At 43.6% G+C, this 11,407-nt stretch overlaps 1 protein-coding gene across 1 annotated transcript in view; it reads left to right on the forward strand.

Moving 5' to 3' along the window:
• The window catches only part of acsl2 (acyl-CoA synthetase long chain family member 2), a 16,570-nt gene extending 5,187 nt beyond the window's left edge, over positions 1-11,383 (forward strand). Inside the window, exons 2-20 of the mRNA XM_017417228.3 lie at positions 2,870-3,087; positions 3,172-3,286; positions 3,412-3,476; positions 3,555-3,644; positions 5,738-5,837; positions 6,924-7,102; positions 7,214-7,246; positions 7,469-7,520; positions 7,680-7,753; positions 8,081-8,158; positions 8,261-8,395; positions 8,477-8,611; positions 9,558-9,726; positions 9,804-9,892; positions 9,975-10,091; positions 10,185-10,328; positions 10,429-10,530; positions 10,614-10,685; positions 10,777-11,383. Of these exons, the coding sequence (XP_017272717.1) occupies positions 2,872-3,087; positions 3,172-3,286; positions 3,412-3,476; positions 3,555-3,644; positions 5,738-5,837; positions 6,924-7,102; positions 7,214-7,246; positions 7,469-7,520; positions 7,680-7,753; positions 8,081-8,158; positions 8,261-8,395; positions 8,477-8,611; positions 9,558-9,726; positions 9,804-9,892; positions 9,975-10,091; positions 10,185-10,328; positions 10,429-10,530; positions 10,614-10,685; positions 10,777-10,914 (2,103 nt within the window). The 5' untranslated portion in view covers positions 2,870-2,871 and the 3' untranslated portion in view covers positions 10,915-11,383. The remainder of the gene's footprint in view (positions 1-2,869; positions 3,088-3,171; positions 3,287-3,411; positions 3,477-3,554; positions 3,645-5,737; positions 5,838-6,923; positions 7,103-7,213; positions 7,247-7,468; positions 7,521-7,679; positions 7,754-8,080; positions 8,159-8,260; positions 8,396-8,476; positions 8,612-9,557; positions 9,727-9,803; positions 9,893-9,974; positions 10,092-10,184; positions 10,329-10,428; positions 10,531-10,613; positions 10,686-10,776) is intronic.
• Positions 11,384-11,407: the final 24 nt, after the last annotated feature.

The raw sequence follows: 11,407 nt of genomic DNA on the forward strand, positions 1-11,407 counted from the left end.
TTTTTTTTTTAGTCTGCTGTTTCTGTTCATATCACTTCACTTGTTGCATGAAAGGCACATCTGTTCCAGTGTTCGAAATGAGAGTTTGATCCTCCAGAACTCACAGGTTTTTTGTTTTTTTTCTCCTCTCTGGCACAGACTGAAGGAGCATTTGTTTCCTTCACTATAATGTTTGTCTTTTTGTTTTTGTGTGTGTGTGTGTCTCCAGTCTTGAGGGGAGTAAAAAGCCGGGAGCACTATGGTCTTTGTCTGCGCCTCGACAGTGGCCATGATGAAAGAGAATGAGAGATGAGGGGAGGGTTGGCGGGGTGACACAGAAAAAGGGGCCGCAGGAAGCTTCCTCTTCAGCAGACTCATTTTTTGCTGCCACATTTCATAAAGCCGCTCTGTTTTCAGTTTAGCGAGGAAGCTGAAGGGGATGAGCAACTGCTTTGCTGCTTCAGCAGGTGTAAAGTGGCAACTAAACACATAAATTACTACTTAAAGGAGATTATAAATTTGCCATGCAGGGAAACTGTAATAAAAAAAAGAAAAGAAAGGGGCTGGGGGAGATGTCATTCGTCTCTCCCCCTCCTCGCCTGGTGGGGGGAGAAAGTAGGTGAGAGGTTGAGGGGTGCTCAAGGAGGGGAGTTGACGTGGGAATGCAGTGATTTATTAGATGAGATGAATTCCCCTCTGGTGAAACGTGGTGATTTGCTACGCAGAGGGTATAATTAACAGTTTTAGTGTAGAAAAAAAATGTTGCAGAAAGTTTGAGACGGATGTGTTTGTACACAAGGGATCAAACTCAAGTTGCATCTTTTCTGTCATAATCGATAAGTTTTCACATGAACAGTGACATATGGGTGGGAATTAATGTTGCAGCAGCGGAGTGATCATGTTTTCGCCCATGTCTGTGTGTGTGCACGCATTTGCTGTACTGTGGAAAAAAGGAAAAAATGTCATTGAATATTCATCTACAGCCAGAGTCACCCCGATTTCAGCATTATCCAATACAAACATGGCTCTAACTCTGTCAGTTTTACACACATTGAGCTAAAGTCTGTGTGGTATTACCTGAAAGTCATCCCCATGATGCACTCTGAGCACATCTGGTGAGATCTCAAAGTACTGCATGTGATTGTGTCACAGATGAGGTTCGACCAAAACAGCCACAGGTCCATCCCTTCTTAGCATCAGATGGTTTAAATTTAAAATCAGCCAAATGCCTTCCTTTCGGGGAATGCTAGTCCTTTAATAACTGAGGCTGGTCATCCTGTCACCCCACCCTGCCAGCCTCCCCTCACCTCTCCACTCGCCCTGGAACCTTTCACCATGACTGGAAGTAACCCCGGCCCCTGTCACCGTTGAGCCAATCGTTATTACTTCCTGATGTCTCTCCACTAACCCTTCATGAGCCCCAGCCTTTTCTTCTGCTCCTTTTTTTTTTTTTTTGTAATTTTATTTTTTCTTTTTAAACTCTGCCAAGTTTCTGTGCTTCAGCCTTCTCGGCAGCAGACTGTTCAGGCGAGACTCTGTGGACACTTTCAGAATGATTTCAGATAATTGGTTGTCGGTGTTGGTTAACAAAATGAAAGTGGAGTTAAGCACTACACACAGGGAACAGTTTTTGGTAAGAAGGAAAGTTTCTGGTTGTGTCCAGCACAAGTTTGACTTGAATAAACCCCAACAGGAAACCTCATCTTCTCTTTGTGACTCATGAGGAACATTTGGAGTCAAAATTCATTTTCTGCATTCAGATAAATTCTCTCATTTCTAAAAGGGAACATTTTAAATCTTAAAGTTAAAAATGTGCTCAAACTAAAGAAGAATGCGTATTGCCTGTCGCATCTCATGCAAGAGTCTTAAACAAACTGGTTGACTCCAAAAGTCGGAGATCCACGTCTAATGATCACATTTTAAGAGTTTCATTAAAATCTGTCCAGTGGCTCATGACATACGTTGATAACAGACAAACAGGGCGGCTCCAACAGTTAAAGCCAAAGTTTTAAGTACAGATCCTGCCCAGTGTGTAGCACTTGGAGTATAAAGGTGACTCTCAGCTACTATCATGCCAGATTTCAGCTCAGTATCTGTAAAACTGGCAGAGTTATAGCCATTTTTGTGTCGATTAGCTGTGGCGACCATTTTGAATTGCATTAATTGTAAAAGTTCATCGGTTTCACTAAATTCAGTCCAGTGGATATTTTGCTAACAGACAGACATGCACAGACGCAGGCGAAAGCATTTTTAGCCTTCCATGATGGGGGATAATTATTAATTGGTCATCTGATAACAGAACTAAATTGGGGCGTGTCTGATTCCGTTTCCTTTCGGTCGTGTGTCCCTGCAGCCCTGCAGCCCCGCAGCATCACTGATTCACTCAGCTGGAAGTTTCCTCCTTGTGTTTAATTGTTTTGGACCTTGATAGTGAACCTTTGGAATCAGTCTGTTTACACTAGAGTTACTTTTCAACCGAATTAGATTTTGACATTTTGATCAATTTCTTCAGTTCATCTGAAACTTGGTGCAAACTAAGCAATGTCATAACTGAAAACATAGGAACCGTTAGACTAAATAAAAAAGAAATCTATGGCTTAAAGTTATGATTTAAGAATCTCTAACTGAGTTAACTTGATTAACTTACAAAGTGGAAAAAGACACAATAATAAAAACAAAAGAAAGGCAATAATTTTAGAGTCAAAAGGCTTTTTTAAATAAGTAAATGAAACAAAAGTAAATTCCAGATCCCCTCGTGTTGTTAGTTATATGTTTGTTGCTTCCTGCATGTTTTTTTTTTTTAACTCAGCGGACCTAAACGTCTATTTTAGGCACCATCTAATTTTCCCATTTTTCCTCAGAGCGTGTCCTTGTTCTGTTTTCTTCTCAGTTATGCAGTTCCAGGAGTGGTTGCGGTCACTTTACTCCCACGCAGGACTTAAAGCGTCTGAATCGGAGGACCCGTGGACCCTCCTGCCGTCCTTGCTCTCCTCCTCCTCTCTGCTGGGTTTGGGGGCCCTGGCCTCCTTCACCGTGTACTGGTTGATGACCCGCCCTCAGCCCACCCGCCCCCCCTGCGACCTGCGAGCTCAGTCCGTCGCCGTCGACGTGAGTTGCATCGCGGTCGGCTCCGGCGCCGGAGGATTCCGAAGCGCGCTTAAGCGTCAGTAAGGACCTTGTTTTGTTTTGCAGGGCGATCAGAGCTGCAGGCGGTCCGCTCTGCTCAAAGATGACACTCTGATGGAGTTCTACCACGACGACATCAGGACGGTGTACGACATGTTCCAGAGAGGGCTGAAGGTCTCAGGTGAAGAACGTATTACCTAATCTTATTTAAGTCGAATGCCAGTGAGCGCAGTTAAACTTCTAAATCTTAAAAGAACAATGTCACAAACAAGGATAGATTTTAACTGACACGATTGTCTCCTTCAGGAAATGGTCCATGTCTTGGCTTCAGAAAGCCAGGTCAGCCCTACGAATGGATCTCTTACCTCGAGGTTTGACAAACGATTCCTCCATTACGGTGTCCCTGTTGGGTGATACGTTTTCCTTAACTGAGCATGTCTGATCCTCAGGTGACTCAGCAGGCAGAGTGGATGGGCAGTGGCATAATTGCTAAAAGCCACCAGAAATACATTGGAGTGTTTTCACCGAACAGACCTGAGGTATAAACTCGTCGCCACACGTAGATTTTTAGTTTCGGCGGTTCAGAGGCATCAGTAAACCAGTGAATGGCATCTAACTCCCTTTATGGGAAATGAACTTTTGATTCGTGGTAACATGTCCGCATGATGCAATAAAGGCTAGAAGACCTGATTGAAACAGTTCCCTCAGTAACAGCAGAGTGTCAGTAACAGTCTCAGAGACATGGGTTCAGATTGGTGAATGTGTAAACAAAACAAACCTGCAGAATTATTGCTGCTACTTTTGTGATTCAGAAACAAATGCATTAAAACAGCATTGGCACAAAAGGTTATTTTATGGGGGGTAAAAACAAGTGATTTAAAGTCCATGTTGTTCTCTAAATAAACTCTAAAGTTTATTTAGTAGAATATAAGAGTAAAACATGATCTGAAAACTAGATAAATACACCCTCAGGAGTGTGTTAACACAGTGCCAAGGTGGAAAACCCATCAGCAGCACACACACAGTTTTATAAAGTCTTTACCCCAAAACTGAAACCATCTTTCTTCTATGGAAAAAAATGCAAGCAACACCTGCCAGTTTTCCTAGAAAATTCCTGATTCTGTAGATAAACGTCCCAGACTCTGCACACCTCCTGTAACGTTTTAATCGTAAATATTGTGGCTGCACAATCTGAAAAAGGCTGAACAAGTGTCGTTTGTTTTGAACAAGTTGCTGCAAGAACGTTTCTCCTGTTGGTGAGGAACACAGCAGCACGGCGGATTAAAGTTTAATCTGAAGAAATGAAAAAATCATCTGGAGTGATGGTTTTTGAGTAGATGAGACCCAATTCCCAGGCCATAACGGACCGTACCTTTTTTTTATTTTTTATTTTTTTGATAAGAATCTTATCTCAGTATTTTCAGCACAACTACCTTTTACGCACAGTCAAGCACGGTGGTGGAGGTTCGATGATTTGGGCCTGTTTTTCCCCACCTGTACGACCCAGCACCTGGGCTACAAGACAGAAATAGTGGTTTAGCGTGCACACACACACAAAAAAAGACTGACTTCTTAACATTTCGTAAATTGTTGACCTCTTTGTAGAGGTTTATCTCCATGGCAACAGATGCAGGAAGCCCATCCTTCTCTGGAGCAGGTTTGGCTTTCAAGATAAGGAAATTACATATCTAAAACGCCTCATGCCAACCGGTTAGTCTCCTCAGAAAGAAATAATCACAGAATATTTCTAGACACAAAAAAACCCACGGAATTAATTAATCGTCCATTTAAAACAAGTTTCATCTGATGCAACAAGAGTGAAACACCCTCAGGTGTCTCATACACCTGCAGCATACTGATTTAATGAACTGCACAGCTGTAGAATAACAGACCCATTCATGGTTTTATGATAATAAAACTCTGAAATGGTCAAACCTTTGAATTTACACATGAGCACGAGCCTAGTTTTGGTAAAAAGTTGTGTGTATTTTATTTTTTTAAATCACAACTCTAAATTACATTCCTTTCCTTACTGAAAATCCTCTTAAAATGTTTGATTTAACTCCTCGTCATTTGCTCGTCCTAATGAAAGTTTCCTTTAATCACGAGTTTGGATGGAGAGATGAGTTTCAGGAGCTCTAATAAACTCCTGTAATAGAAGTTTAATATTTTATCGTGCACACATCACCTTAACGCCTAATGAATTACAACCCTCGTCCTTACAGCTCAATATTGTCCTTTTCTAATAGATTTTGATTGAATCTTTGTTTGTCCTTCCTGAGAGTGTGTTTGTCCTTTTATTCATATTGAGAACAAGGTGCAGTACAGCGTTTAATCTCAGTTTTATTAAATATATCCACCAGGCAAGTCTTTTTTTCTGTAGCTCCTGTGTTGACTGGTCTAATGAGAGGCTGAGAGCTCTGATGGAGCAGAAAATTATCTTTTTCTATTTATTTATTTCCAATCTGCATCTTGAGGACAGTCTATTTAGAACATAGCTTTTGTTTAGTAAATGAGAAATGAGTGGCAGAGCAGAATATTGTGCCTAAACATTTCTTTTCCCCTCATCTACCTGCGAGCGAAGGTGCCGTGCGTCTAACTGTGCTGCTTTGTCTCCCTCTGCTGGCGACAGTGGATCATCTCGGAGATGGCCTGCTACACCTACTCCTTGGTTCTGGTGCCGCTGTATGACACACTGGGCATGGAGGCGATGGTCCACATCCTCAACCTTGGTGAGAAGACCCGCGTGTAGAAAAAGAAACAACAAAGCATCAGCCAACGTCTCACATCACGGCTTTATAGGAATATTGATTCGGAGACAGAGCGTCACAGAAAATGTATGTTTGAAATTTCGAGGAAGAGAACGTTAAATGTTCCCGAACAATGTGAGAAAGTGTGTGTTTGGTAGTAGTGTCAGAAGTCATTTGACGATTGGCTAAATGCCAAACAATAATAATGTAAAATACTTGTTTTTCTTGGCTGTTTCCGTAACAAAATGAAAGTATGCGTTCTGCTTGCTGCCCTTCATGCCAGAGTCTTAAACTAAAATCCTCTCATGCTGAGAAGAAGATGGTCAAACCTTGTAAACGACCTTGTGCGCTGTCTCATGTGTAACGGTGAGATCTGGTGAGAGGTGTTTTAGCACTCCAAGAATATCGGGCAGATGAGTCAGCTAGTACCACTCCAAACTACAGCTGAATGTATATAATAATAATATAATAATATGTAAGACCAGCCGAGTTAGAGACATTTTGAATTGGACAGACTTCAAAGGTTAATCAGTTGTAGATGTACATCCAATGATTTCTTCCTGAGTTTCATTCATATCCATCCAGAGATCTTTTGCTAATGTTACAGACAGGCAAACGCACACACACACACACACACACACACACACACGGGCTAAAACATTACCAGGCCCTTAGCCTTCTGCTGCCGGTGAAAATGAAAAATGACAAACTGAGAAGATGAACAGAAACTTCTTTGGTGATCACAGATGTTTGAAACATACCAAGACGGGTTTTTAAAAAAAAATATTATTCTTTTAAGGAGAAAAGGACTTTAAAGGATTACTCATTTTGATTCATGGAAAAATCTAAAGCAGTAATGTAAAACAAAAGGTTCGCTTTAACCTTTGAGAGACAGATGAAACAGTAGAAGCTGACTTTAATGGACATTACAACACGGGTTACTTCTGAAAGTACCGCTAACTGAAAAGTGTTGAATTTTGATGTTACTTCACGTTTTAGCTATTAGTAAGCAGGTATCCCTGCTTGATGACATTTATTTACACATTTTGTGTGTGTGTGTGTGTTTAGCTGAGATAACCCTGGTGATCTGTGACAAAGAGGAGAGGGCGGCACCTTTGCTCGAGTGCAAAGAGAAAGGCACGACTCCCAAGATCTCCTGCCTGGTTCTCTTCAACGACTTCAGCCAAGACTTTGCGGAGCGGGCGAAGCAGTGCGGGGTGGAGGTTCTGAGACGGGACCAGCTCCTGGTGAGTGGGAGGAATCCCAGTCCTTTTTCAATGCGCCCGCCTTTAATCGAACGTCCCGGTTGCGAGGTACGAACTGACGCGAGCGCTCGTCTTCTTTGTGCACGTTCCCAGGAGCTGGGCAAGCAGAACCTCAGGGAGCCTGAGGTGAGTTTTTCTTCTCTCGTCTCTCAGCTGCGGCGTCACCGCATCAAACCGACTCGTGTAAACAGCTGATCTCCCTCTAAGTGCTCGCCTGACAGCCCTGTCTCATAAGATGTCATTAACACTCACTTGTAAACAGGACTTGGACACAGAGTGGAGGAAGCTGCAAGTCATATATTTTCTTTTCTTTTTTTTTTTTTTTTTTTTTTGTGCTGTGTGTTGTAGCCGCCCCAGCCTCAGGATCTGGCAGTGGTTTGCTTCACCAGTGGAACCACAGGTACGTCTGATCTCAGAAGCCCCCCCCCCATAATTATACCTCTCTAACATCATTAGAGAAACGTCCTTCAGTGCCCACTAACAACCTCTCTTTATGGTGCCACTGGAGGTTCCTTTTGCTGTGCAGGCCACTGCAATAATCTCTTGTTTATTTATCCAGGGAAGCCCAAGGGAGCCATGATCACCCACGGCAACATCGCCTCCAATACTTCCTCTGTCATTAAGATCCTGGAGGTCTGTCTAAACTTCCACCTCCTTGTCTAATTGAGAACAGCCTCGCAGCTAGCATCACTTCCCATCTGCTTGTTTGTCAAACCTGCCACCCCACCCCCCTCCCCGCCCCGCTGTGTTTAATGGTATGATTAATTGGATGTTTGATCGCCCCTGTCGCTGCGAGGTACTTTAACTAATTGCCCCTGTCTAAAGATTGTGCTGTCTAACCGCTGTTGGAAAAGCCATACAGCATGTTTGATTGCCCGTGAGGCTCCGCTCGGCGCCGCTGCCTGAATGTAATCTCTCCCCTGTGCTTTTGCTCACTTCGTGTCTCGTTTTCCCTGGCAGGGTTCGTTTGTGATCACTCACGAGGACGTGTCAATCTCGTACCTGCCGCTTGCCCACATGTTTGAGAGGATGATTCAGGTTGTAGTTCCCCTTCACGTTTTCCCTTTTTTCTTTTTTCCTTAAGTGAGCCTTTTGCCTGCAAACCTTACAAGAAAATAAATCAATCGATTTCTATCGCAGCTCACAATGTACTGCTTTGGAGCCCGGGTAGGATTCTTCCAGGGGGACATTTCTCTTCTGATGGACGACATTAAAACCCTCAAACCCACCCTCTTACCTGTGGTGCCTCGAATTCTCAATCGCATCTATGACAAGGTCAGTGAAGCATTTAGACTTTGATTTCCTAATTGACCCGTAGAAGCCTGCTTGTCTTTTTTAAATAATATTTCCTTAAAGATCCAGGGTTCGGTGACCTCCCCGTTTCAACGGGCTCTGCTTAACTACGCTGTGAGGAGGAAACAGGCGGAGCTCCGCCGGGGAATCGTGCGGAACAACAGTCTATGGGACAAACTGGTTTTCAGGAAAATTCAGGTCAGTAGCTGGAGGCTCCTTTGCTGTATAAGTGCTATAATCATCACCTGCTGAAGACATCTGTACGTCCATCTGTTACTATAATATCATGAACCGCCAGTTGAATTTTAACAAAACTTGCAAAAAGTCATCATTGGATGAACCTTGACAACTAAATAACTTTTGGAGTCAACCTAATTTAAGATGGCTGCCACAGGTAATCAACCCAAGCCCACACAAAAATGGCTTTAACTTACAGCTACTGAGCTCACATTTGAGGCGGTAGTAGCCAAGAGTCATCCTTAAAACATATGCTAAGAGCTAACACATCTTGCAGGATCTTGCAGTGACATCAAACCTTTTCACCAAACTGCATATAATGTCACTCATTTACTTATTTAGCGGGTGATATGCATTCCTTCAAGGAATCCTAGGGCTTTAACTATTCACTCAGAAGCTTAAATAATCCAGAATGCAAACACAACCCATCAGCACTCTGATTCAGATTCATCCGGTTTTTATCGAGACAATCAATTTAAAGTCACCTGATGTTTTATTTAATATCCCGACTTTCCAGTGAACCTCTTGAAGATCATTAGTATTTTATTTTGCCAAAACATTTTTGAATTTCAGCCCCAGCCACCTGTGTTTTCGCTTAAAGAACATTGTTGGTCTTTATGCTACAGCTGCACGTGTAAACAAGCAGCCTCGCAAATAGCAACAAATCTGAATCTGCTCAGGAGAGGCACAATTGTTCCAACTATTGATGCCAACTTCACTCGCAGCATATTGGCCCTGTGGGAGTGTATCAGAGAGGCTTTCACACATGATGCTAAAAACTGAAACCGTTTTGGCTCTCCGCGTGTGCTCAGACGGGGAAACTGTGACCGAGGGTACAATAGTTCAAACGGAAACTAGCTCGGGATCTGTGTCACGGCCTGTGTTTGAGGTGTACTTTGCGTTTCAGGCCAGTTTAGGAGGCAACGTTCGGTTCGTCCTGACCGCCTCGGCACCCATCTCCTCTTCAGTGTTGTCCTTCCTCCGAGCCACTCTGGGCTGCGTCATCTGCGAGGGTTACGGACAGACGGAGTCCACTGGAGGCTGCACTTTCTCCTTGATAGGAGACAACAGCGCAGGTAATTACTTTTTTTTTAAGCGCTCTCTTGCAGGTTGCTCCTGTTCTCAGCTGATAAGCAGATCATCTCCGTTTCAGGACATGTTGGTCCTCCTGTCCCCGGTGCCATGGTCAAGCTGGTGGACATCCCTGACATGAACTACTTTGCTAAGAATGAGGAGGGAGAGGTGAGAAAATGGGAAAGAGACCGTCACATTTGGTGTCCAGTTGGCCTTTTGACACGTCACAATATTCTTTGGTCTCTTAAAGATTTGTGTCCGTGGCCACAGTGTGTTCAAAGGTTACCTGAAGGACACGGAGAAGACAGCCGAGGCCCTGGACAGCGACGGCTGGCTTCACACTGGGGATGTGGGCCAGTGGCTTCCAGTAAGACCGAGCAATATCGACGTATTTAAGCGCAATACTTTCTTGCAAATAAACAAACAAAAAAAGTTCCAATAAACATGTTTCTGGCGTCAGAACGGCACGCTGCGCATCATTGACCGGAAGAAGCACATCTTCAAGTTGTCCCAGGGAGAGTACGTCGCGCCGGAGAAGATCGAAAACGTCTACGTGCGCTCCGTTCCTGTGCTCCAGGTGTTCGTTCATGGAGACAGCTTACAGGTGCGTTCACACAGAAAAGGACTTCACTGAATCTAGATGTGCAAAGATTTTCTGATCTAGTTATAAATGCTCGACTTTCTCCTGTACGACGTGTCTCCAGTCGTACGTCGTAGGAATAGTTGTTCCTGACAGAGAGGTGTTTGTCAACTGGGCCAAGGAGCGGGGTTTCATTGGCTCCTACGAGGAGCTGTGCCAAAACCCTGTAAATCAAATATACTATTTTCAAACATCACCTCCATCTAACAATTTTACAAGACGTTTGAAAAACTGATCATCTCCCAACAGGATGTAAAGAACGCTGTATTACAAGACATGAGGTCAGTGGGGAAGGAAGCAGGACTCAAATCCTTCGAGCAGGTGAGCGGCCTCCAGTGGAAACTCAAACGATCCGAAGCTGCAAAAACAAGCTCCCAGTAACGTCTGCTGGAATCCGTTTGTGTCGCCACAGGTGAGAGATCTCCATTTGCACCCCGAGACGTTCAGCATGGCCAACGGCCTTCTCACGCCCACCCTGAAAATCCGGCGGGCCGACATCCGCAGAGTGTTTCAGGAGCAGCTGTCAAGCATGTACAAGTCGACGATTTGATCCGCGCAGCACCCGAGGGTCACCGCGTCCACGCAGGATAAGAAATTAGTGCAGAAACTCCTACAGCTGGATGTATTTTGATGGGTTTTTTAACTGCTGTCCACATTTGGTCACACAAACATGTTGCATCACCACTGATGTTTGTTTTAATCTGATCTGTCAGGATTTTTATGAACCAATTCTTGTTTAATAGTAGAAATAAAACTTGCAGAAGCTACCTTCAGAAACATTTTTACACTACAGTGTTTAAAGTTTTTGAGTCTCCATGGGACATTGTCACTCATAAAAGTTGCATTAACTGTAGGTCTGTCATATTGTACAATTGTTGGAGTCTGTATCACCACAATATAAGCTTTTTACAAATGTCTTCGACCTTAAGAGACACACGAGCGTCTCCTGTGTCTCTATAATTAGTGACCTGCTCAACCTGCAATGATTTGTTTGAAATAAAGAACTTTTTAAGGAAAAACCCTCCTGCAGTCTCACTGAGAAA

This window comes from Kryptolebias marmoratus, linkage group LG1, assembly GCF_001649575.2.
Source record: "Kryptolebias marmoratus isolate JLee-2015 linkage group LG1, ASM164957v2, whole genome shotgun sequence".
Lineage (NCBI taxonomy): Eukaryota > Metazoa > Chordata > Actinopteri > Cyprinodontiformes > Rivulidae > Kryptolebias > Kryptolebias marmoratus.